This window comes from Macaca fascicularis, chromosome X, assembly GCF_037993035.2.
Source record: "Macaca fascicularis isolate 582-1 chromosome X, T2T-MFA8v1.1".
Lineage (NCBI taxonomy): Eukaryota > Metazoa > Chordata > Mammalia > Primates > Cercopithecidae > Macaca > Macaca fascicularis.
Window position 1 is genome coordinate 116,233,996 of NC_088395.1, and position 27,766 is coordinate 116,261,761.

General features: G+C 37.8%; 1 protein-coding gene across 12 annotated transcripts in view; it reads right to left on the reverse strand.

Moving 5' to 3' along the window:
- The window catches only part of ACSL4 (acyl-CoA synthetase long chain family member 4), a 110,700-nt gene that overhangs the window by 24,323 nt on the left and 58,611 nt on the right, over positions 1-27,766 (reverse strand). For 2 of the 12 annotated variants that reach the window (XM_065538127.2, XM_045384044.3), the window contains exons 2-10: positions 22,360-22,412; positions 17,855-17,903; positions 9,334-9,862; positions 8,917-9,094; positions 7,449-7,558; positions 7,186-7,324; positions 4,399-4,549; positions 4,124-4,247; positions 278-349 (exon numbers count right to left, since the gene is read on the reverse strand). In XM_065538127.2, coding sequence (XP_065394199.1) covers positions 278-349; positions 4,124-4,247; positions 4,399-4,549; positions 7,186-7,324; positions 7,449-7,558; positions 8,917-9,094; positions 9,334-9,684 — 1,125 coding nt within the window. In that variant the 5' untranslated portion in view covers positions 9,685-9,862; positions 17,855-17,903; positions 22,360-22,412. The remainder of the gene's footprint in view (positions 1-277; positions 350-4,123; positions 4,248-4,398; positions 4,550-7,185; positions 7,325-7,448; positions 7,559-8,916; positions 9,095-9,333; positions 9,863-17,854; positions 17,904-22,359; positions 22,413-27,766) is intronic. The other 10 variants (XM_065538129.2, XM_005594350.3, XM_065538128.2 and 7 more) reach the window with 8 other exon arrangements.

The window sequence follows — 27,766 nt, forward strand, 5'->3', positions numbered from 1 at the left end:
CAATTCTCACAGTAGGTAATCTGAACTAGGTCATTTTCATCACCTAATTTTCATGTATCAGCAAACTCAAACAGGCATACATTTCAAAAGCTTGCCATTTTGTCTTCCCCAGTACGGTACCTAAGATTTTAATGAACATATTTGCTATGATTTCAACAAGGTAAAATTATTTTAAAATGTAGACATATCTAAGAGTATTACTTTTTAAAAGGTCCAAGTACGAGCAATAAATTAAATAAACGATCCTCTTATGCTCATATTCATATTCTGTACTCACCGGAACAGCAGCCATAAGTGTGGGCTTCAGTACAGTACAGTCTCCTTTGCTTCCTTTTTTAATTTTGCTGGACTACATTAAAGAAAAAGTAAATATGATCAGGAAAACCAACCTTAACAAAACATGTTGTAATTCAAGTATTAATAACAAATATAGAAGTTACACATGGAATTTGAGCTGTTATTGCGCTGTGATTATCTGTTAACAACTATCATAACCTACAAGTCTCAAGTGTAAGTACTTTAGTGCTACAGATAACTGCTTCTAGCACATTTCACCTTCCTTAGAGGAGAAACCTTGATCCAGGATAAGAAGAGAATGGGATATTTTGATGAATCAAACATTCTTATTAATAGCACACTATCAAATACAGCACAGACTACTACTACATTTTCAAAAAAAAATGGATTAAGACAGATATAACACTAAAACAAAATTGAAGGTGATTTTAACTTTCTTTGATTAACCAATAGGCAAAGCCACATCTTAAAGACACGACTATATGGCCGGGCGTGGTGGCTCAAGCCTGTAATCCCAGCACTTTGGGAGGCCGAGACAGGCGGATCACGAGGTCAGGAGATCGAGACCATCCTGGCTAACACGGTGAAACCCCGTCTCTACTAAAAAATACAAAAAAACTAGCCGGGTGAGGTGGCGGGCGCCTGTAGTCCCAGCTACTCAGGAGGCTGAGGCAAGAGAATGGCGTAATCCCGGGAGGTAGAGCTTGCAGTGAGCTGAGATCTGGCCACTGCACTCCAGCCTGGGCGACAGAGCGAGACTACATCTCAAAAAAAAAAAAAAAAGGAAAACCACTATGAACATCAATTAACATCATACTGAAACTCTAATTTGGTAATACCCTAGTTGGTAAGATACAGAGAACACTGCCAGGGACAAAGTAGAGATACACATATATATACATAAATGTGCACATATTCTCTTTTTATCTTTCTTTCTTATACACATAAATACAATTTGGTATTTCAAATGTTAGATCAGTTGGTAGAAAAGTTGATAAAGTAACCCACTGAAAAAGCAAGATAAAAATAAAAATCTGCTATAACACAGTTATTAGCCTGCAAGTTTAGGTGTTTGTCACACGTTAGCCATTGCTAATACAGGAAAGAAGAAAACCAGCTGTTAAGCAGTGTGATCCATAAGAACTACCAGCTTGGCCATATAGAGGATGGTTCTCCTGATAGAACTAAGTTGCCTTTCTCCTACTTTTCTTTAATATGGATAAAGGAGATAAAATAACTTGTTTTACGTGTGTGCAAGGATGTGCAAATTTGCAAGTGGAAACCTACACAGAAACCAGGTACGCCACACACAGGAGGGCTGCTCTGCAGAGACAAAATGGGCTCTCATGTCCTTCAGGTCAGAGTTGCCCTCTGCATGCTATTGACCAGTTCTTGCTACAGAGAGCAGTTCTGGGATAGCAGAAGCCACAAGAAGCCCTTCTTTGTTTTTTTTACTTAGTAATTTTATCAGTTATTTCGTCTTCTTGTGATCATAGTAATCCTGGTTATGACAATATTGCTCTCATCAGTTGGCTCCAAATGTGGTGCTTCTAGTCTCCTGCGTCCTTCTGATTTCCTATGTGAGGGAAGTTCCTGTGTTTTAGATTCCTAAAGATTGAGAGTCTTTACAATAGTTCATTTAAAAAGTAGGTGTGAATTTTATTGAACAGGCTTCTAATGTACTAGCTTAGCCTAAGAGACAGCAAGAATTAAGTCAGACCAGCAACAGACTCCAACTGTCCCTCCTTTCCCACACTGAGGCTATTGTTCTCAGAAAGGCAGTGAAAAATCAAAGAGTGGCTAGTCCCAGCTTCCAAATTCACAAAGGGAAAAAAAATTATACTCAAAGTTTACTGAAATGTTTTCTACATTTTGATAATGTCTCTGAGCGTAAGAAAAACCCATGACAATAAAACATAATCATCAGAGATTTTACTAAATTTTTTTTAGAGTTTAAGCCTCAGTCTTATTGATAGGTCTACTTTGATTTTACTAGGTCAAGTTCTGTTTATCAACTGGATAGTGTATTTATTCATTCCATTACTATTCTAGCAGATTTTAAGTGTGAATTTATAGCTGAGTGGTATAGTCAAACACAGCAGCACCCTGTCATACAAAGATTGTGTTTCTTAAAGTAAAAACCTAGGAGTTGTTTGGAACAGAATGCTTTCTCACAGAAAAAGCCACTTTAAAAGGAGGCTGGATTCTTCTTTCAAAGAGAATCCAATGTGGTAATGACTAGGAGGGGACACAAGGGACATTCACGGGTATTGAAAATGTTCTTTGTTTTCCTAATCTAGATGGTGATGATCACAGAGGTCTATATGTATATATACTTATTAAATCTAATCAAGCAGTACACTTAATATTTGTGCACTTTGAGTCATACATAAAAAAAAAAAACACAAAAAAAGGTGACTAGAATCTCAAGTTCAAAAAAAAACTATTTAACATTTTTTGTTTTAATAGTATACAACCTATCTAGCCTTTCCCTAAAATGGTATTTCTACAAATAAAGTATTACAATTTCTAACTGTGAACACCAAGGACATATCTTACCAACTCCATGCTCCATGGAGACTCAAACAAAAGGCAGCATTGCCGGGGGTGGGGGGGCGGGGCGTCTGAAAAACAACAGCTGGGCCCCCAGTGTTGAAGGAGCAGAGCCACATATAGACAAGTCATTCCTACCTATACTCGCTTTATCTTTCAGCATCCAGAACCCCACAGCTTCTTTAGTGGCTTTTTTTTTCCCCCTATGCCTGGTTGAAGCTTTTCTACAGCAACTATTCCAAAGAAGACATAAAACAGAACTGTGGACAATAGTATTAGGTGTGTAATTTCAAATGGGTATAACATATATGAGTTAGCCCCACCCATTGTTGGGATTTCTGCTATGAACTACAGGAAGAAGGAAGAATCCTAACTTAGTATGGTGAGCTGAGACTACCTTTGGAGATGCCTCAGCCCTTACCAATAGAACTTTCTGTGATGATAAAAATATTCTTTATCTTTGCTGCCTAATATGGTAGCCATTGGTCACACATAGCTATTGAGCGCTTGAAATATGGCTAAAGCAAATGAATTTTTTTTTTCAATTTTACTTAATTTTTATTTAAATATCTGCCTAGTGGCTACTGTATCAGACAGCACTGCTCCAGAAAAATCTCAGAAAAACTGGGCCAAAACCCTAACATATATCCTCCCAGAAAACCCACCAATGCTCCTGGGTAGTGTGTCAAAAAGGCTCACTGTATTTATATTCTCTATCATAGTTCTCAAGAGTAAAAATCTAGTAGAGAAAGATAAAAATAGTTATTCATTCTGAAATAATTGTAAGGCTGGGCGCAGTGGCTCACACCTGTAATCCCAGCACTTTGGGAGGCTGAGACGGGCGGATCACTGGAGGTCAGGAGTTCGAGACTAGCCTGGTCAACATGGTGAAACCCCATCTCTACTAAAAATACAAAAAAATAGCAGGGCGTGGTGGTGGGCGCCTGTAGTCCCAACTACTCCGGAGGCTGAGGCAGGAGAATCGCTTGAACCCGAGAGACAAAGGTTGCAGTGAGCCAAGATCATACCATTGCACTCCAGTCTAGGCGACAGAGCAAAAGAAAAGAAAAAAGAAATAATTTAAAAATATATAGCTAAAGCAATGCTAACACATCCACAGGGTAATTTCCTATAGCTACATATTGTTCACGGAAGCTATTTTGATGTCAAGGAGAAAGCTTTAGCTGAATTAAAATATCTCGTGTCCTAGTATTATGTTCTCAGCCGAACTATGCAGCATCATATAATCATGCCAATATGAAAAGTTTGTCACCTGGTCAGAGAGTGTAAGTGGAGAAGAATATCCAATCCTGCAGCCATAGGTAAAGCAAGATATCTCTGCTGTCAGTTCTAGCACATGAGCCAAAGGCAAGTAGCCAATATATGTGTCCTTTGGTCTAAAACAAAATAAGAGAAATATTTTAACCATTCTTGAAAAGGCATTTGAAGTTAGAAATACCAAGACCTTTATCATTTTAATATATAGAGTTTAGAGAATGCTGAACATGAACTCTGATTTCTAAGAAGAAAGTTAAAGAACTATCTTACCCCAGTCCAGGTATTCTTTCACATTGGCCTGTCATTCCAGCTATCAAATTGCTATGATGCATCATCACTCCCTTAGGTCGGCCAGTAGAACCACTAGTATACATAACAATGGCCATGTCTGAAGGCGTTGGTCTACTTGGAGGAATGCCCACTAAATGAATGAATGAAAAACACCACATTTACTTCAGTTCAAAAGTTAAATTACTAAACAATAATACGATATTTAGATTTTGCATAATGATAAACTATCAATAGACAGTATTTGCTTTAAATCATCAAAATGAGCTGGGTGAGGTGGCTCATGCCTGTAATCCTAGTACTTTGAGAGGCCAAGGTGGGAGGATGGACCCCTTGAGCCCTGGATTTCGAGACCAGCCTGGTCAACATAGCAAGACTCTGTCTCTACAAAAACTAAAAAAGTTAGCTGGATGCAGTGGCATGCACCTGCAGTCCTTGCTACTCAAGAGGATGAGGCAAGAGGACTGGGTGAGCCTAGCAGGTTGAGGATATAGTGATCTATGGTCATACCACTGTGCTCCAGCCTGGGCTAGAAAACAAAAATGTTTATCAAATTCTGGTTACAGTGAGCATTTTGGACTCAATTTGGCCCATTTTCTGGATGTTTAACCTAATCCCTGTCTGTGCTTTGCCTCTCCACAGTGTTGTATACAGAGCAATGTCGTAGAAAGATTTCTGGGACTTTGGAGTATCAGGAGGACAGAGTATTGTGTATAAACTTCTTAGGCCTCAGTTTCTCATCTCTAAAATAAGACAGTTGGACAGATTGTGGTTACTAACCACTAGTGGGTATCAGAATCACCTGCAGAACTTAAATAAAATACTATTTCTGAACCCCCTTTCTGAAAATTCAGATTCAATATGTCTGGGATAGAACGAAGCTCCACAAGTGATTCTCATATATGCCCCTGATTGAAAACCACTGGATCTGATCTTTAAGGTGATTCCAATGCTAAAATTCAAAGGTGATAAGTTTTAAACAGCACCCTGGAGCTTCCACTTTCAAGACAGTGTATAGTGCTAACCTAGTAACCACTTTTCCTTCCAAGAATATACCAAAGTGGCTAAGAAGCCACAGATATATCATCAGAATTAAATACAAGTTTAACAGGATTATCAGATTTTAAAATCTTTACACAAATTATTTACATTTTTATACACATTAAAATAAAATTATTTTAAAACAGTGAGCTATACCACTGAAACAAAGATAGTTACACTTAAACTGGCTAATTTTAAGGCTTTTTAAAGATACAGTCATAGTTTATAAACCAAGCAAATAAGGACTGCATATTTCCTCTGATGATTAACCAAAGCAACAGCAGTAGCTAAATTCTTAATCTAAGCACATAATGTGATACTTTGCTTCTGCCCACTTTTAAGTAAATATGCAAAAAAGTGGCATCATAATAACTGCCTGTACCACAAAAACATATGTATCCTATCTATTGCAGAGATGAGTAGAACTAAGCGGGATATGTGACCTATTACATTATTGCTCACACAAAATTATGAAGACTGCTGACCCCTTAGTTTGCTACCAACACCCTTTGGTGAATCAGCAGAACTGCAACTGATCCCTACCAATCAGGACTTTTCAGTCAAGTTTATCCCAGTCTTACAGGGTCAACCTAGTGTAGAGAAATAATTCTCTATGGGTCTCATGTTCCACACATCTTGCAAGCAGAGACATTGACTTTGTTCCAGACTATCTTTACAAGGATATTTGCAAAGAGATAGTGTCTCTCCCCAGAGCAAACAGCAGGCATGCTTACTGTCCAGTACAATAAGATAATAAGATATTCAGGTTCTTTAAGCTCAGAGTTCCTCTCTTATGACACAAATGTTGATATGATACTCTGGCTACTGCTATTGTTGTGAGTAAAAAACTGTCCCTCATCTCAGACCCAAAAGTCTATGGCCCCAAGAAGTTTTGCAGGCTCATCTGTTTGCCAGCAAGCAGGGTAAAACCTCAGACTCTCTGCCATTCTGGACACATGGCAGAAAGCTATAATCCATACCTGTTGTTATAAACGCATGTTCATTCTCTAACAGTAAAATGTTCAGAAGCTGAGTAGTGGTTCGACCAACATTTTCTCCTGCAAAAATGTATCCTTTCCCTCATTATAGTATGGTATTATGACCATCGCATTAAACATGATAAGAAAACTCTTCAAATGGAGTATTAATTTCCTCAACTCTCTGCCCTGATGGCCAACTGACATTTTGCTACAAGGTACACTTACTTGCTTTAAATGAAATACCAACTACCACTTCAGTGGTAAAATACATCCAAGCATTAATCTTGGTAAACAGTTTTGCATCCTCTGAAACATCCTTAAGATAACTAGCATTAAGCATTTATTTCAGAAAGTTTACTGAATGGAAGGCCTGAAATATTTTTCTTTTATGAGGCCCAAATTGGAAGGTTATAGTGGGTTATTTAAAAAATGAAGAAACATTTGGCAGCAACTGCCATAAAGTCTGAACCACTGATTACATCTCAACCATTTAGTGAAATTTACTAACTTACTTTTTTTGAGGAGAAATGGAGGGAAAATCTTAATCATATATGGTCTTGATGGTTTTTAAAGAGTTTTAAACTTTTTTTTTTTCAGTCAAAGAACTTTTGTGGATTTACTCATATCACTTGTTTCCCTAACCTACCGAAATAACTAACCTGGAATAGGTATATCACTTGTTTCCCTAACCTACCGAAATAACTAACCTGGAATAGGTAAATAAAATTGTTTCTACTGCTGTACTTACAGTTTTCTGGGTTGGATCCCAACTCTTCTACTGATTGCATGCTGTGAATCTCAAAACCTTCCGGGTACTCTGCTTTATTGATAGTCTTATTGTCCACATAAATGATATGTTTTACACAACTGATATCTAACAATGCAGTCTGTTAGGCAGAAAGAAAAAAACCAGCTATTAAATTTGAGCCTGCAACAAAAATTCACTTACTGAATATTTTTCTGTCCTGCCAGACAATGCAACCATGAATTAAAAGAAAATTTCATATTTACCTTAAGTTTACTTTCCAGAAGTTCAACACTGGTAATCAGATAGGAAGCCTCAGATTCATTTAGCCCATGAACTACTGCTTCTTTGCCAAGTGTGGCATATAAAGTCACAACTACATAATAAAAATAAACAGAAATATTAAGTAATAAACATCTATTAGAAATGGATATTATTGAAGTCAGTCTTTAATAATAGGTACACTTAGAGACACAAAGACATTGTGTATTTTAATTTGATTTCATAGTCTCTGTCACCATCCTTTAACCTTGCTTCAAACTCCCTCGGAGCCCAAAGTTTTCCTTACAAATTCCCAGAACTCTCACTTCCTAAACCTGAAGAAACCCAGAAACACTCGCACTGCCACAGCTGATCAAAAATCTGTCAATTAAGATGCTCAAGGCCAATTGGTACTGGCTGAACTCTTAATTCAGGTCAGACTGGCCCAGCTAGGGCTTCCTCTTGATACACACTTTCATTGGCCATAGCCTCCAAAGAATGGATAAGTCCTTGAAAATCTTGAGGATCTTAAGTCATAAGATCAGCCACAGATAATGTCCTTACTCCTTCTAAGAAGCTGCTTTAGTGAGTCCAATGTCCAATGTGATTGGTGACCTCCACACCTTAATTAGAGAGATCAAGGAGATCTACTCCTTAGGAGCCACCAGAGATAACATAAACTTAAACCAAGATCAGTTGGAATCAAAGGACATTTGCTAAACTTAGAAAGAACTGAAAATTCAGCTCTAGATTGTTAACTAGAAACAACGTGGTTAAAAATAGCCACTTTTCACAAGCTGTTGATCGTTGAAAGTGGGTAATGGGTACATAGGGGATCATTTTCATATTATCTATTTTTTGTTTGAAATTTAAGTTCTTCACTCCTACCCTACAGTATTATATTTCATTCAACAAACAATGGAGTACTTAGTATGGAACAATACATTGTTTACTTCTTAAACAGTGGCAACAACAAACGCTTGAGTATTAGAAACATACTCAATTTTACTTTCTAACATAGCTAATGCCAATTCCAGTTGTCACATGCATATTTCACATGTAAACTGGAATAAGTCAAATAAGAGGTCTCGAAGTGTAGCAATGAACTTGAATTATCCTAAGAAATGGTTTTTTGTTCTTTTAATCATTACTCTTTGTACAGAGTATATTTTTCATCCCTGAAAAATACCCCCAAACTCCAACTCTTTCAGGTACAATTCATTTCCAATTGGAAAATAAAAGTGTAAATCATATCCCTTAAAGCTGCCAATTCCCATATTAGTTCTTACAAGTTATATTTAACAGCAGCTATCAGATATCTTTTAGCCGCAATATTACAAAATGTATTGTGGACGTAATTTCCGTGTAAAATGGCTAAACAACACCTACTCTGAAAACAGAAGCATCTCAAAACAATTTTCACATGCAAGCAAAGACTCTTCTCTCCCCGCTCCAAAAACACAAGGCACTTACGAGGAAAGTTGTACTTAAAGCAGGTCTGTGCTGCAATCATCCACTCGGCCCTGGTCTCACAGAAGATGGCAATGGTGTTCTTTGGTTTTAGTCCCAGTGCAGTGAGTCCACTACCAAAGTTATTCACTCTGCAGTTCACTTCAAGGTAGTTCATCCATTTATAATTCCCAAGAATTAACTGTTAAAGTGATGCATTCCCTAATATTAGTATATTCAAACAAGCAATTAAAATACTATCCAAAGCATAAAACTCTAAAAATGCTCTTAAGTGAACATAAAGAAGCTACGAACGGCTTCTGAGTAGTTTTACACAGCACTATAATAGAATGCCAGCATATTTAAAACGCACTCCATTTATAATAAAACAAATGTGTCTTACTCTTTAAAACATAAATGAAAAGCACCAAAATACTTTACCTTCTTAAAAACTTTTCCATTTGGCTGCATTTCATTTTCTTCACTTAGGATTTCCCTGGTCCCAAGGCTGTCCTTCTTCCCAAACTTGGATACAGCATGGTCAAATAATTTATCCAGAGTATCTGCTCCAGGGATGTCTATTACAGCTAGTGAGTCGAAGTGTGTGACAGAGCGATATGGACTTCCAGGTTTGTCTGAAGTGGGCTTAGCTTTTATTCTCTTTGCCATAGCGTTTTTCTTCTTGGCATTGGTAAGAAAATACCATGGAATAAATATAAGGGCACTGTATATTGTTATTAACAAGTGGACAGGCAGCAAAATAATGGTGAGTACATTTAGCTTAAGTTTCATAGTGGAAAGGCTTCTAAAATGGTGCTTATTTCTTGTTATTCTTTGGCTTTTGAAAGCCTTATTTTGCTGAAGAAGGCAATAATAGAAGCAGCAGTAAGAATAGCAGTACAGCCAAGGCAGTTCAATCTCAGTGATACAGATAAGTTAGTAATCTTTGGAAGCCGACAATAAAGTACGCCTGTAGGTGATGACAATGAATCAAGCAGAGAGCAGGAGAAAAAAAAAAAAAAAGAGTATTAACAAGTTGATAGCACAATTGATTTAAATACTCAGGTCTTTATTAGTTTACACAATTAATTACAGAAAGCTGAAATAACTGGTCTGAAAGGCTGGCATTTTCCATTTGTAATCATTATTGACATAAATGTCTTTGAGCACATCAACTTCTGAATTTAATTTTTTCCAGATTTCTAGATGTAGTGGTACTCTGCATATCATTCTGTGAGTTGAACAACAACCTTAATGCTTACGCAAATGCATGAATATGATATTTAAGTCTGGCAAAACTGTGGTAGAATAGGGTATGCCAATGAGATTTTTCTTAAACATGTGCATGTAAACTAGACATCTTTAAATAGTGTTAAGTTTATATCCAAAGGCGGGGGGTGGGGGGCAGAAACTACCAACTTAGATTTACTTCTCAAAGGTCAACCCAGAAACATTATTCTGAGTTCTTCATTAAGGTACATTTCTCAGGTAATGCTATTTACTATCTCCTGTTTCCCATATGGGATCAATACAGTTGTAAAATCATTTCCTGTATGTCCACTTTGTGCTCAAAACTGCACCAGCTGCCTAGGAGTGGTAATACAAGTCTGAAGTTGTATTAATTCCTGGCCCTTGGCCATTATAAGTTAACATTTATGAGTCAACTATCACACAAGATAGATCCAGTGTTTTTGAAACTGTTTGGGGGCATGGGGACAGGGGGTGCAACTAAACCATCTCTTCTAATAAACACTACTGCAAACTGCCCATATATAACACTAAAAAGTGGAGTTGCTCTGGCCAAAACAGGGTTTGGGGATGTCTAGAGTCCTGCACCAGAATTCCCTGAATCCCAACTCCCAAGGTGACCACTAAAGCACTTCCACTGAAAAGCCTTGTGGTAATACATAACTAATACATAACTACCACATGCAGTATAGGCAGTAGTATAAGCAATAAACGCAAAAGGAGTTCACAGAAAGTGCAAAATGGCCAAGAGTAACTAGGAGAGGCGTTGTGGAGATTAGATTTAAGCTGGACCTTATGTTGGGCATCTAGAAATGAAAGAGGAATGGAAGGCATTCCAGGCTTAGGGACTGTACGAAAAAAGATACGAAGGTGGGAATGAAAGGACTTTGGGAGAATAGGAAGTACCAATAGCAAGGACACTAGTCTGACTGGGGCACAGCATACACTAAATATGCTAAATACACTTGACTAAATATGCTACGGTAGTTACAAGATTTAACAAATTAGGCAAAGTAATTTTGATTGGATTACGCAGAAAGCTGGGGGCTGCTGCAGGTTAGAAAAACAGTGCCATTGGAAAGAAACTACGGAAACAGGCTCAAAAATAGTAATTTTGCTTTTTTTTTTTTTTTTTTTGAGACAAGCTCTCATTTTGTCACACAGGCTGGAGTGCAGTGGTGTGATCTCAGCTCACTGCAACCTCTGCCTCCAGGGCTCAAAAGATCCTTCCCACCTCAGCCTCCCGGGCAGCTGGGAACACAGATGTGCTAATATCACCATGCCTGGCTAGTGTTTTTGCATTTTTTGTAGAGATGGGGTTTCGCCATGCTGCTCAGGCTGTTCTCAAAATCCTGGGCTCAAGTGATCTGCCCTCGATGGCCTCCCAAAGTGCTGGGATTACAGGCGGGGGCCATCACACCCGGCCTAAGAATAGGAATATTTTTCAAAGAGTTTACCTTCAACTGAGAAAGCTACTTTGGTGAGTCGTAGCATATTTCAACAAGAAAAATCAAAATATTAGTTCACTTTGCAGAGACAAACTGAAGCCCAACCTTCCGCAACTTTTGTAGAAACAGACTGACAGACTTAATTCAATTGACCCCAGGCTAGTTGATTGTTTTTATGCCATCTAATATAAAATCGTAGCTTAATCCTGCCTGTGCCTTTGTTCATGTAGTTTAGCTGAGTATAGTGAAATCAGCAAGAAACTAGAAGTCACTGGGTGTCAGTCCTCATCTCTGCCCCTAACTGGCTGTGTAACCTTGAGCAAACCATCTGTCTGAATCTGGGACCACACTAGATCAGTAGGCCTTAACCTCTTAGAGATGATGGGCCTTTTTGAGAATGAGAACTAGGAACCCAATTCCCCTCAGAAAGACATGCTAAATGATAGACACAATTTCAAGTGATTCACAAGTTCCTTGAAATCCATCCATGAACTTCAAAGGGCAACAATCCTGAACTAAAAATGTCTGGCCTAGGTGATTCTTAGGGCCATTCCAGCTTTAAATTCTATGATATACCCTACCTGGAAAGTACTTTCTCAGTCTCTTGGACAAGAGACATTCATTTCTTCAAGATAAGGTGTGTCATGTCAAGTGTTTAATCATAGTGCTGAATGTAAGATCCCCTCTAACAATCCTCTCCTCCTACTGAAGATTTCATGGCTACCCAAGTCCAGAACAATCTTTAATTTTTCTAATTTCACACATCATTAGCAGTATCTACCATTCAATCTGATATATGATTATACTACCATCACTTCCAAGCTTCTGGGTGCCTTAGTATAGAACATAGACCAGTAGTTCTCAACCATATCAAACCCAATACCTCTTTCTTATGACAAATATTTTGTGATACCTCTTCATAAACATCAAAGGATAGTCATAATCTACCAACACACCATTTTTAAAAAATAATTTCTTACTGGTACTATAAAAGAGTACCATAAAGAAACTAATTTAAAATTTTAAAAAATAGTTGTTTCGAAACATACATTCTCAGAGACAATATTAGCAGACATAAAAGCATGTCTTCAGATTTATAAAATGCCCCTAAGGGGTGAGTACCACCTTATCCTCAATTGAGAACTCTTCAGACTTAAGGCTGAAGATATATAAAGAAATAGAAAATAGCTTTTGAAGAGCCTATACTTTAGTTGGATTTAAACTGCACTGTGTGTTTTTTAGTTATTGATGTTACATAAATTTAATCTTTTATACATATTTGCCTTAAGTCTTGGAGAAAGAGAAATGCTTACTAGGTAATCCTCATAATGGTTAGTACAGACATACACACATTGCACGCACACACACACACACACACACACACACACACACAGTAGGCAAAGCTCAAAGAACATTCAGGTGAGAAGAAACCAGAGAGATCATTTAGTCTAGAGGTTTTCAAATTCTTTCTGCAGGTAGTGAGGGGGTCATGGGTCATCCATTTGAATAGAATCTTATATAAAAACACAAGTGTAGATGAAAGCAAAAAGCATAGCTGCTCTGGTAGGGGAGGCTATGACAGCCCCTAAAGGTACTCCTTGGAACTTCCAGTTCAGCTGAATATTTGAACAACTGATACTGTCTGATCCCTCATCTTACAGAGAAGCAAATGAATGGTAGAGCACAAATCGAGCACCCAGTGCTCTTTCAAGTACACTAGCCAGCCTCTGCCCAGTTTTGCCTATCATCATAAACTATAATACTTCCTTGTCAGGTGTTATACTCAGTCTATTGATAAATTCATTTCAAAAAACATTTAAACATTTCATTTTACTTCAAAAAAAAAAAGAGTAGGTGGTAAGGGTATGATGCTGAGCATCGTACCCATCATTAGGCAGAATATAATGTCTCATAAGAGAAACAACAAAAATTTTCTAGGCTCACAGATCTGGGTTTAAAATGTGGTTCTATGCAGCCACAAAAAAGAATGAGTTCATGTCCTTTGCAGGGAGATGGATGAAGCTGGAAACCATCATTCTCAGCAAACAAACACAGGAACAGAAAATCAAACACTGCATACTCTTACTCATAAGTGGGAGTTGAACAATGAGAACACATGGACACAGGGAGGGGAACATCACACACGGGGGCCTGTCAGGGAGTGGGGGGCTAGGGGAGGGATAGCATTAGGAGAAATACCTAATGTAGGTGACGAGTTGATGGGTGCAGCAAACCACCATGGCACATGTATACGTATGTAACAAACCTGCACATTCTGCACATGTATCCCAGAACTTAAAAGTGTAATTTAAAAAAGAAAGGTCTATATTAGTGGCTTCATTTGTAAAACAGGAATACTGCTTATATTACCTCCTTTATAGTGCTTTTGGGAGAAACCTTTGTCTTCTTCCTCTTAAATTCCATAGCTAATCATGCTTGGTCCCTGATAAATACTCTCATCTCTCTTGCCACGCCCTCACTTGGTTGTACTTAATCATCTTAACCACAGCCTGGTTCTATCCTATCCAATTCTCCACCTAATCTGTACCTATACCTATGCAGCTGAATTTGCTGTGAGAAACACACAACTGTGCTGAATGTCTCACTTTAAACTTGTGATTGCTACCTCAAATGGCCTCTCCCTGATGCAGAGAGACCACACTGCACTAGTCCACTCACTGGCCCACTCCTCTGGATTTCATACTTTACTCTCTTCAGACCACCAACATTCCTCATCCAGACTCATTCTCAGCAGCTGACCCATTCTGCAGAAAAAACAGCAACAATCCAAAGAGAATTTCCACAGACTCTCACTGCTACATCTACCCACCTAATCACATCTGTGGCCACATGCTGTTTTTCTCTCCTGTGACTATGGATGAACTGCTGATGCTCCAAGCTGAGGCCAACCCCTTCACTTGTGCATTACACCCTGTCTTTATAAGGACATGGAAGTGCTACTCTACCAATTCTTCCCTCTCTCCCTTCCTCATTAATTTTCCCTGCTCTTCTGAACTATTCCCTTCAGCATCATAACCAGCTGTTATTTCTTTCATCTTAAAAATCATTCCCTCCCTTGCATCTTCTTTTCAGCTATAGCCCATTTATTTTCTATCTCTTTGGCATTCCTTGAAAGACATGTCTATGGCTCTCTGTCTCCCAGTTCTCTCCTATTCTCTCTTGAACCTACTACAATCAGGCTTATGTCTCCTACCACTCTATAAACTTGTTCTCCTCATCAGGGTCTCCAATGACTTCCATGCTATTAGATCCAGAGGTCAATTAAAGCTCAGTTCTCTTCTTCCTTGACCCACTGGCAGCCTTTAACACAGCTGAGCCCTCTTCTGCTTTAAACTTCTTCACTTAGCTTCCAGGAGACCATATTCTTCAGGTTTTCTTCCTACTTCCCTGGCTATTCCTTTTCGGTCTTTTTTTTTTCCCCCCTGCTTCTTCCTCATATTCCTGGCCTTTAAATGGTATGGGGCTTGGTCTTCGAACCTCACAATTTTAAATACCACATATATGTTGTGATGACTTCCAAATTTCTCCCTCAAGCCTGGAAGTCTGCCTTAAACACTATATTTGTATATTCAACTGTTTCCTCAACAGATCCACTTAGATGTCAGTTAAATACCTCAAACTTAGCGTGTTTAAAACTGAGATCATCTTTCCACAATCCTATCTCACCCAGTCTTGCCCATCTCTATATATTCCACTTGCTTTGACCAAAAACCTTAGATTCACCCTTTTCCCCCCCCCCCTCTTTCTCACACATTCCACAGGCAATTTATCAGCAAATCCTAATGGTTTGACTTACAAAACAGTTGAATCTAATTCAACTACTTCTCACCACCTCCACTGTTACCATCCTGGTTTAAGCCACTATCATCTCTCAAGTGGATAAATGGCAGAGCCGATCTAGTCTCCCTGCTTCCACCTCATACCCCCACAATAAATTCTCAACTCAGAAGACACAGTACTATTCTCAAAATGTAAGTTAGATCATACCATTCCTCTGCTCAAAATCTTTTAAAGAATTCCCATATGACTCACCCAGAATATAAGCTAAAGTCCTTACTATAACCTGTAAGACTATATAATCTTTCCCCTACCCCAAGGTTATGACTTCACCTCCCAGTACGCTTTCCCTGGAACACTGTTCTGCAATCCCATTTGTTCCTGCCTCATGGCCTTTGTACTTGATGTTCCCTCTGCCTGGAATGTTCTTCCAAGACACCTACATAGCTTATTCTCTTGCTTCTTTTTTTTTTCTTTACTCAAAGAACACCTTCTCAGTGAGGCATTTCTCCAACCACCTTCTTTTAAAATTGGACTCCCCACACTTTATGTCCCTTACTTGCATTATTTTTTGTCCACAGTACTTTTCACTAATATACCATGTTTTATTTTTCATGTTTACTGTCTATGCCCCCAGTAGAATATAAGCTTCACAAGGCAGAGAGTTTGTCTCATGTGATGCTGAATCTGTGACTGGAACAGTGCCTCCATGTGTTAGCTTCAAACTGTTTACTGAATTAAGAATGTACCGGAATTCTTCTGAATCTATAAGGTAAAAATATATGCAAGTATAATAGCATGAAGGTAGCTAACTTTAATCATCTTAAAAACAATTACTTGTCCATGTCAACATCCTAGGAAATACTATACTCTTAAAATCCCTGGTAATTAAAATAAACTTGAATGTGTTGTTAGTTGCTTAATAGAAAATATGAAACTGGAAAAACTGCCTGTTGCACAGAGGAAAAAGATTGGTGTTATAAAAGCATGAAGATTACACAATTTGCACTATGTGCATCTTCACTGATACTTTTCACAAAGGTATGCTGTCCTTCCATGTATGAAGAGTGATACTGCTATCCCACCATTAGGAGGACGTGGACTTTGGCGCTTCCTTGAGATCATGTATTTGTATGTCAGCCAGAAAAAGGCAGGGCATTATCTTCAGTCACTGGATAGTTAATTGCTCCTGTTGAACTTCACCATTCCATATGGGAATCATAGTAATAACCAGGTACTGAGCATTTACTACAGGCTAGGTACTATGCTAAGTCCTTCAGATCTATTATCTCATTTAATCCTTCAGAAAACTCCTTTGAGGTAGTACCTTCATTTTAAAGATATAACAGACTCAGAGAGATTAAGTTGCCCAAGATAGCACAGCTGAGTAGAGATTTGAACCCAGGTCGATTTGATTTTAAAGTCCATGTTTTTAGCTCAGTTGTCTGTGATCCTAGTCATACTGGTATAATCTAAATAAGTGAGAGTGACAGACTTTGGGTATGAAGAAATACTGGCAACAATTTTGAGCAATGATCTGTCCTATATCCTAAGACATTTTGTTTGGGGGCGGGGGCTGTCTAGATGTCCAGTAAGTACTAGAAGTTTTAGTGAAAATCAGATTCAATTTTATATTTTTGTTCTGAGGTGAGATTTAATAAGTATTTCATTCCAGTTACTTCAAACACTCCAAGATAGGTTAAACACAAAAAGCATTAGTGATACATTAAGCTCTAGTACACAAAGTAAACAGACACTACATATTAATTAAAGTCTGAATTTAAAAGAAGAAATCGTCTTACCCAGAAGCATGTGACACAACACCAATTTGAGAATGAAAGAGAAAAACTACTGAACTGCAGTTGGTTAATGCCAAGACATTTTTTCAAAAGTTTTAGAAAATGAACTAAACCAAGCAAGGATCCATGCATCTGCCACGTTGAAACATACAGTAGTGACAAATTAACTTTGTCCTTGATATAAGATCTTACAATAGTTTTTAAATCAATTTGAAAATCAACAATTAACAATATAAGTGCTACTTTTTTAAAGTTTCATTTTCAAGTTATACATTATTTAAGAGTAATTTAAACACCAAATAAAAAGACAATTTGCCTTCTGAAACAGATTAGTTGTAACTAGTAAACATTAAATCAGGAAACAATTATAAAAGCTCCAAGAGATTAAACAGATAAGAATATCTGCTGTACTTTAAAAGATCATATTTCTAAATAGATGTTGCACCACAAAGACTTTTGTAAAGGGGCGGAGTGCTTCCTTAAAATCTTACTTTCTTTCACACACTATTAAAAACTTCCAAATTGTTTTTGGAATGATTGTAAAATATACAAGAGAAAGCTCAACTACTAGGTTAAGAATGGTTTCACTTTGTAAATGAAATCCAACTTTACAAGAGACATTACAATTAACTTTATACTTTAACATTAAAACTTAGAGAATGACAATACCTTAAGAAAATAAAGGCATTAAGAGTTGCTAACAAGATCTTTCATCAGTCTGCAAGATGAAATAATCATGTAAAATACATGTATCATTATAGCACTTGTCTCATCTGATTCAGATTGTTATATTGCAAATAACAAGCAGTCTATTCAATATAAAATAACTTGTGCAATCGAACCTTAAACTCAAATACACAGTAATTACAATAAATACATTTTAAAACCAAGAAAAGCAAAACAAAACCTAAGATACTATATAGATGCTGTATACCAACACATTACACCTGTGCCTGGCTAGGTTGACTGAAAGCTTTTCACAATTATGACTGATCTTTGGGTGCGTCTCTCACAAGATAAACTGAACCTGTTTACTTCATCACCTGGAGAGGTATTAACTCCTGAATTCGCCATTCTGCCAGTCTCTTTGCAGCTTTTCCCAGCAAAGAAAGCACCTCAGCTGCCATGTTGAAGATACTTTTAATGCTCTACAGTGAGTTCCCTCCCATCATGCCTTAAGAAGATCCCCAGCATGCATCAGATAATGTTGTTTCTAGGTCATAGGATGTTATAATCGGTATCCTATCTGTATATGTCAAAATGAGGAGCTCTAGGAGTCAATGCTGCTGCCTACACACTTCACCTACACTGTGTATAATTATACATCTATTCCTCATTTCAAGTGATCAAGATATACTTGATTTTTTAAAATGTAGATTTCTAAAGCTGGGAATTGGTTGTATACAATTTAATCCAATAACTGGTTGTAAATAATTTAATCCAAAGCTTACATCTAAGGAATCTTGAGGATAAATCAGGCTAGAAGTGGCACCTGCTGGCTAAGCATGATGCTATAATCAAACTTTATTAAACATAATGAAAAAGGGACAAAAACTAAGTTCTGGGTGATATGTGTTTAGAGAGCAATACAAATGGTTCAGTGCTGTAGAAGGGCAGCAGATAGCACAATGACAATGTTAATGTTGTCCAACTGATGCTGAAGAGTAACTGCTGCAGGTCCCTGTACACAAAACCTTGCTGCTAAATTAAACTGCCCATTGTACCACAGTGGAGACTTAATTTTATCTACAAAGTCTTCAATTTACTGGGTGCTTTTTCTTTGTTGGGATATATAGATGATTTTAACAGAAGTTAACTAAAAATAATTGGGTTATAGAATTTAACTTTAAAGTTAACTTTTATAACAAATGTGTTTTCTTCAAGTGAAGAATATACAAAATATCTATAGGGTATACATCTATTTCCTGTAATCTTACATATTTATTATAATAAAGTAATACAACTTAGGGCTTTCAACCATGAGTGTAGGTTCCAAAAAAGTCTTTAAGCAGCAGTAGTATTTCCCATAGGAATATCTTCATGTTACAGGGAGAATTTTACAACTATGCCCTTTTTTGCCACATGATCTGCCCTCCCCATCTGCTAGAGGAGGAACCAGTTTAATAGGTTAGTTTGTGAATGTTCTTTCCAATATGTCAGACTGTTAATAAATTATGCAACAATGTAGTCTTAAACCATTTCTTATAAAATGGCCAAATAAATGACTATAATTCAGCTGCCTGACTACCATAATACAAAATTGTATCGTGATTAAAAAAACAAAAAACTCATTCTGCTTTTCAGTATTAAATGGATCTCAGAAGTGATTCTAATTAAAGAACTCAAAGATTATTCAATAATCTGCTGGATATTGAAATTTTATGGCCATATAGTCAACGCTCACATATTAGCCGTAGTAAAGAACAGAAGGACACATATTCTAAAGACAGCAGGTAATTCAAAAATGCATTTTATCCTTATTAGCATTTCATTTTGAGTATGTCTGACATTTCAGAAATTAAAGAATTCCTACGTAAAGAAGTAAGTCACACAAAGCCAAATATAAGAAGCCATGGAAAAGTACCCCTAGAGTTAATGTCTCCGCATTAGGATTGGGAATACATTTCAATCTGTTCTCTCCCTCCACATTCATTTGTTTATCTGGCTTATGTTTCAGTAAGATGAGTGAGACAAGGGTGATAAGGAAGTTAATTATTTCCATTTTGAAACATACTTTGGGAAAGTTCAGACAACGGCAATTAATGGGGAGCCTCCAAAGTGTCACAGAGTACTATCTGCAATCTCCTGAACAGAACAACTGGCCAGATATGTTCATGCCAATGTTTCTGGTAACTTCTACTCTTCACCTTGGTAGTTTTTTCCCTTCCAAATCTAGATGGGCTGCAGATTGATTGGTATAAATATGTATGTGTGTGTGTGGGTGTGTATCTGTGAGAGAGAAAACAGTACTTTCTGTAGTTAAATTAACTATAGAAGTTTGAATACTACACTCTTCACAGTGGCAGTACAGTCTGTCAACTTCCAAAAGGAAATAATAACTTTACTGATATTTTAACTTCTTTGTCAGTCATTGGGGAGCATGTAACACCTAAGTAGCTGAATTCGGTGACAGCTAATTCTGATCTGCTGATAAAAATCTTTGGCCATGTTTAAGATTCTTCTAATGCAGGCTAATCAGTGGACTTCAGCACTTAGCTATACAAGAACATGGTCTTTTGAATTTCTTTATACTTGGAAATCAAAAATAGTTATTAGCACATAAGAACTACTATATCTTCAGTTTCAAATTTATAACCTATTAAAATGAAAGCAATTTTCAGAAGACCAGGAATTCCAGAGAGACAGTATCACACATAGGGTTTTAGTCGTGGTTCACAAGCTGCTGAGCTGTAAGACCTGGAACAAATTAACCTCTCAATGTCTGTTTCCTCATCTGTAAAATGAGAAGTTGGGTTCATATTTTAAGATATCACAAAACAGTAAAAAATGTAAAAGAAAGAAGAATCGTAGGGGGAAATGACACAGAGCTACCAAGTTGTTGTTGTTGTTTTGCCGAGCATGAATTTTTTTAAAGCCCTACCATTTATTATCACCATCATTTCACGAGATAAAGAACATGTTTAATTCCCCTAAATTAGAAAGATATATTCCGTAAGAAGCACTCCTTTAAAGTGAAAATGTTTAGCTTTTAAAAACTCATGATCTTCTGTCCTTATTTTTCTCACTTCACCATGGACCAGTGAAAATGTTTTCACTAACCAGCACTGGTCTAAAAGTCGATAATTGGGGATTATAGGAATAGGTAAATTTCAAAGTCCAAGCCTCAAACACTATGATTTTAATTTTATGTGCTCTGTTGTATTTCTTTTACTCCATATTGTAGTCTAGAATAGATGCCTCAACGAAACATCTACTTAAAAATTTATGAAGATCAGAAATACACTTAAATCAGTTTGAGAGACAGCCTCTATGTATACTTGCCCCAACACATTGAAGTTTATTCTTCAATAAGCTTTGGCGCAGGTACACATTGTGGCTGTCTCTCAAAGAATAAGCTTCAGGTTGGTATGGTGGTTCACGCCTGTAATCCCAGCACTTTGGGAGGCCGAGGTGGACGAATCACAAGGTCAGAAGTTTCAGACCAGCCTGGCCAACATGGTGAAACCCCTGCTCTAGTAAAAATACAAAAATTAGCAAGGCGCCGTGGTGGGCACTTATAATCTCAGCTATTCAGGAGGCTAAGGCAGGAGAATTGCTTGAACCCAGGAGGCAGAGGCTGCAGTAAGCCGAGATCATGCCACTGCACTCCAGTCTGGGTGACAGAGCAAGACTCCATCTTGGGGCAAAAAACAAACAACAACAACAACAAAAAACAATAAGCTTCAATGCATCAGGGCAAGCATAAACTGCTATGGATGTAACTTCATCAACAATAACGAACCACTGAGGACAGGTGCGGTGGCTCACGCCTATAATCCAGCACTTTGGAAGGCGGAGGTGGGATAATCACTTGAGGCCAGGAGTTCAAGACCAGCCTGGGCAGCATGGTGAAACCCCATCTCTGCTAAAAATATTTTAAAAAAAAGCTGGGCATGGTGGCATGTGTCTCTAACCCCAGCTACTCGGGAGGGGGAGGCGGAGGTTGCAGTGAGCTGAGATGGCACCACTACACTCAAGCCTGGAAGACAGAGCGAGACTCTGTCTCAACAACAACGATAATAATAATAATAATAATAATGAAACCCTGATTGTGTACTTACTATTAAACCCATTTTAAAGATAAGGCAACTGAGATAATGAGAGACTAAGTAGTTTACCAAAGACACATATTCTATAAGCCTCAGTAGTCAGAACTGGAACTCTAATCTCTGATCCAGTTTTGGGTAGGACTCAAATAGAAAGATGTTGCTTGGATTTTAATTACCACTTGCTCTTTTACAAATGAGTGGCAAATGGTTAAAATTTTAGAAGCTGCACAGGGTAAAATGTTTTCCTATTTTGCTGTATAAAATAGTGCCTTTTTAAACACAATCATAAATATTGGTGGAGTTTTTCCTCTATAAGAGTCAAGATGCCCATTAGTATGGTCACTTACTTTTCTCAAAAAGCTAATAAAATTACACATTTAGAATTTCTAAAGGACAAATACTTACAAATGTCCTCTTTTTCTCTTAAGAAGAACACGAATATCTTCTGTGATTTCAATCTGCAGTAAGAGACAGCATTTATGAGTACAATGACATGAGAAAAGTACCCCTTTAAAAGAAATATTGAGTGCTTATTCACATTATCTGCGCACCTTAGCTCGTAAGCTTTTCCTTTTTACTAAAGGAAAAGCAAGAAATGACTAGAGATGAGTGTCTGACTAGAATTAGTGCTATTACAATCTCAGAAAGTAACTGAGCCAGACTCTAAGTAACAGTAGTTGAAACTCTATGGAAAAATGACAAGAAGCAAGAGTCATGTTCTTAACGGTTTTATTTGTATCTCTGAATCCCCCATGGTCAGGACCAAAGCCATGTTCAGACACAGAGACAATGTCTGACCACAGCAAACTAGTCAGTCACACAAGACAGCCATCCCCACACGCAGATGACTGCAGGCATCTATTCTCCCATCGAAACCAAAAACGAGTAAGTTCCTCGAAACAACACAAGGTTCCTTCCCAAATACAAATACGACACTGGTCTAAGTAGAAACCTAAATATATTTCCATCTTCTTTCAGTCTGTAAACACACCATTTTTGTGACATTTTTCAAGATATACACCAAAAGGGCCAGGCAATGGTGGCTCATACCTATAATCCCAGCACCCTGGGAGACCAAGGCAGGCAGATTCCTTGAATCCAAGAGTTCAAAACCAGTCTGGGAAAAATGGCAAATCCCCATCTCTACTAAAAATACAAATAATTAGTCGAACATGGTGGTGCATGCCTGTAGTCCCAACTACTTAGGAGGCTGAAGTGAGAGGATCACCTGAGTCTGGGAGGTCAAGGCTTCAATGAGCCAAGATTGCACCACTGCACTCCAGACTGTGTAACCAGAGTGAGATCCTGTCTTAAAAAAAAGAAAAAGAAAAAGAAAAAGAAAAAGAAAAAGAAAAAGAAAAAGGAAGGAAGGAAGGAAGGAAGGAAGGAAGGAAGGAAGGAAGGAAGGAAGGAAGGAAGGAAGGAAGGAAGGAAAGAAAAGAAAAGGAAAAAGATATATACATCAGAAATGTTTGTCAGTTTAGGGTTGGGGTTTGACCTATTTTGGACAATGCAGGAATAAACTAGTTACCATCTGAATACTTGGAATAGTAAAATAAGGCCCTTCAGTAATTTGATATTGCTTTCTACAGAGCTGGGGCTCCCTGGGCATGATGCTATACTCTAAATAACTGAGGCTTTATTCCATCCAGCAGTATTCACTACTACTTGCATATGATTACGTAACAAGAATAACCCTTCGAGTTTTTTTTTTTTTGTTTTTTTAGTCTAGATGCCTCCATGGAAGTCATACAAACATCCACATAACTGTAATCATCACACTAACTAGCTGGTGTTAATTCAGACAGTTAATTTTCTCCTTGCTACTATTAAAGAGATGAAGGAAAGAATGATTTATACCCAAGCCTATTACTAACAAAGACTAGTTACTAACAGTGAACTACTTTCAACTTTATGTTAATATCCACAATCTACTTTTGTTGAGGGGTTACCAGGGACAGCATCAGTATATGTCTTAACACAAATAGTTAAAACTACTTATAAACAGAAGTCATGCCATTTCATATGTTCTTATTTTTCTTCCAGAAGGCTAACACTGGCCATTGAAGGGGGGGGGGGGGGCGGGGCACTTATATTAAAATAAGATCCAAAGAGCTCACAAGGAGAATGTTGGGAAAGAAAAACTTCATACTTCTATATAAAAACATACACATTTCCCCCATAGATAATTCCAATAACTTAAAAATAAATGACAAAAAAAAAAAACACCCATCCTTCTATAAAATCATCTAAAGATCTAAAGGTGGAAGTTGCAAGGGAGAGGGATAAGGGAAAACACAAAACTATCTGCTAGTTTGCTTAATTTGGAAAATAACTCCATAAATAAATATTTGCAAAGGATAGTCAACTCTTGACCCTTGGTACTAGAGAGTGTCAGGGAATTCTCCAAGCTGGATGAGAGCCCCAGCTTAAACCTTCTACTCATCTCCATTCTCGTAGCCCCAAATTGGCTGAGCAGGAGAAGCAACTCTCAGAGGTTCTCTAATGCTAAGGAAGTAATTTTTCTCAATGCCTATCACCTTAAAAGCCATTTCTTTCATCACAAAAAAATGAAAGAAAGTAGCAGCTACCCAGGAAAGAAAAGGAAACCAAATCACATTTTGTAACCTAGCCTAATTTAGTTCTACACAACAGAAAAACTGATCCTGCACTCTCCTCTCTCCTAGTCTCCTCCTACAAAATAGCACCTCCCTGTTAAAGTCATTATATTAAAACAAATTGAAGAAACAATTTAATATAAAAAAACTAGGCAGATTACCACCATGCGGGTTGCATTTACAGACGATCAGGAATTGGGATGATTTAGCTAAAACTGTAAAACAAACTTCAGACTCTTTCACTTCAGACATACGCAAGGTTTTTGTAACATAAGAAAGTTAGAAAGTCTTAGCCTAGCAAATTGTTAACAGACTGAAGCATATATTGTTTATTTTCAACCTAACAGTAACATGGTGGCATTAAAAAAAGAAAAAAGAGATAATACAGCATCAAGAGTTTATTATCTTACCATTAGAAAAGAAGGCAGCACTGAAAAAGCCCAACTCACCAAATGCCAGTGAGCAAAACGAAGTCCATGCAGCTAATAGGACAGCAAAAAGTGATATAAAAAAAGTAAAAACTGATAAAAATACAAGGCAGTGTTCAATTTCAGACAACCTTCATATCTGGGGACAGACTTAAAAACAAATCATTAATGTGTTTGGCTCTAGCCCTCTCTGCAAATAAGTTGGTCTCTTAACCAATATTTTGAAAACATTCTTCCACAAGCAAAGTCAATACTAAACTTGTGATAGCATCTGTTGGAAATGTTTCAAGCACGAAAAATCATCGTCCTGTACTTAATGTCTCAAAAATCGATCTTAATAAGTTTAAAATAGAATGTTTCAGAAAACAGTGGAAAAATATTAAGAAAGCTTTTGGCCAGGGGTGGTGGCTGATGCCTGTTATCTCAGTACTTTGGGAGGCTAAGGTGGGCAGATGACCTGAGGTCAGGAGTTTGAGACCAGCGTGGCCAACATGGCAAAACCCTGTCTCTACTAAAAATACAAAAATATGCTGGGTGTGGTGGTGCATGCCTATAACCCAGCTACTGGGAAGGCTGCGGCAGGAGAATCGCTTGAACCTGGGAGTCAAGATCACACCACTGCACTCCAGCCTGGGTGACAGAGTGACTCGGTCTCCAAAACAAAAAGAAAAAAAAAATATTAAGAAATATAAAAATATTAGCACTTAATGTTCAAATCTAAAAGTAAATTCTGGCCAAGTCCTTTTCAAAACAATTCTCTACGCAATGGTCCTTGATAAGTCTTATTTTAGATAAGTATACATAAATCACATATTGGTAAATAGTAGATTAAAACTGCCATACTAAAATACATTTCAATGTTTAGAAATGTTGTTATCAAGAAATAATACAGGTCAAAAACAGTATGTATGACTCCATTCTACATACATACATATATTTGAGTGTTACATATTCATAGAAAAATTAGCAAAATGTATTTCAAATACTAACAGTTATTGCTAGGTGGTAGGATTAGAGGTGAATTGTTTTAATATTTGCATATATTTTGGGTTTTTTCTGCTGATTTAGTGTCTTCCAAAATGTTCAAAAATAAAAATTGTATACTTAAAATTTATTTTAAAAACCATAAAGGAACAAGAAAATGACTCATTAAAAACAGTACTAAAAAACTGTAGTAAGCCAAACTACGGAAGGTGTCGCTCACAGGCTAAGCTGTGGGAGAAACTTTTCTTTTCCCCTTAAGAATATATGTGAGCCAGGCGCAGTGGCTCACGCCTGTAATCCCAGCACTTTGGGAGGCTGAGGCAGGCAGATCACAAGGTCAGGAGTTCGAGACCAGCCTGACCAACATGGTGAAACCCCGCCTCTCCTAAAAATACAAAAATTAGCCAGCGTGGTGGTGGATGCCTATAATTCTAGCTACTCAGGAGGCTGAGGCAGGAGAACTACTTGAACCCGGGAGGCGGAGGTTGCAGTGAGCTGAGATCACACCACTGCACTCTAGCCTGGCTGACAGAGTGAGACTCCGTCTCAAAATAAATAAATAAATAAACAAACAATAAAATAAAAATATTCAAACATTACAAAATATATCAAATGAAGTGAAAGTGTCCTTTTTTATCCAACCACCTAGAAATAACAGCTTTTATGTTTGGTGGGTAACTTTGAAGCCCTTTTTCTAAGCATATTCTAATACACACATACATTTTTTTTTTTTTTGAGATGCTGGAGTCTCACTCTGTCACCCAGACTGGAGTGCAGTGGCATGATCTCGGCTCACTGCAACTTCCACTTCCCAGGTCCAAGAGATTCTCCTGCATCAGCCTTCTGAGTAGATGGGACTACAGGCGTACACCACAGTGCCCAGCTAATTTTTGTATTTTGAGTAGAGACAGGGTTTCACCATATTGGACAGGCTGGTCTTGAACTCCTGACCTCAAGTGAACCACCCACCTCGGCCTCCCAAAACGCTGGGATTACAGGCATGAGCCACCTCGCCTGGCCAACACATAAAATTTTTAAACAAAAATTGAATCATACCATCTATACATGTCTGCAACTTGCTTTAAAAAACAAAACACTGGGCCAGGTGCAGTGGCTCACACCTATAATCCCAGCACTTTCGGAGGCCGAGGTGGGTGGATCACATGAGATCAGGAGTTCGAGACCAGCCTGGCCAACATGGTGAAACCCCATCTCTACTAAAAATACAAAAACAAAATTAGTCGAGCATGGTGGTGGGCGCCTGTAATCCCAGCTACTCGGGAGGCTGACGCAGGAGAATCACTCAAGCCCAGGAGGCGGAGGTTGCAACAGCAAACCTCTGTCTCAAAAAGAAAAATAAAACAAAAAACTGACTCTCTTACATGTCTTTCCATGGCAGAATACACAGATCTACTTTTTAACCATTCCATGGCATTCCATTGATTATATGACCACATCACAATTAAGTCAACCCATATTCTCTGTTGGCAGACATTTGGGGTTTTTCTAATTTCTGATCATTCGAAAGATCACAATGAACATCCCTATCAATATACTTATGCTAGTGATTCTAGAGGGTTTATATCTAGCAGAATTGCTGATTCAAAAGGGTATGATTTTATATTTAGTCTATTAAAAATTGCCCTCCAGGCCTAGAAGCAGTGATACCCCAATAGCAATGAGCATATCTAGCACACAGATCTTGGGTTCCAAATACAATTCTCTAAGAAAAGGAACCAGAGCTCTTTGGAGCAGTTGATTCCAGGTCTGAGGCAGGAAATA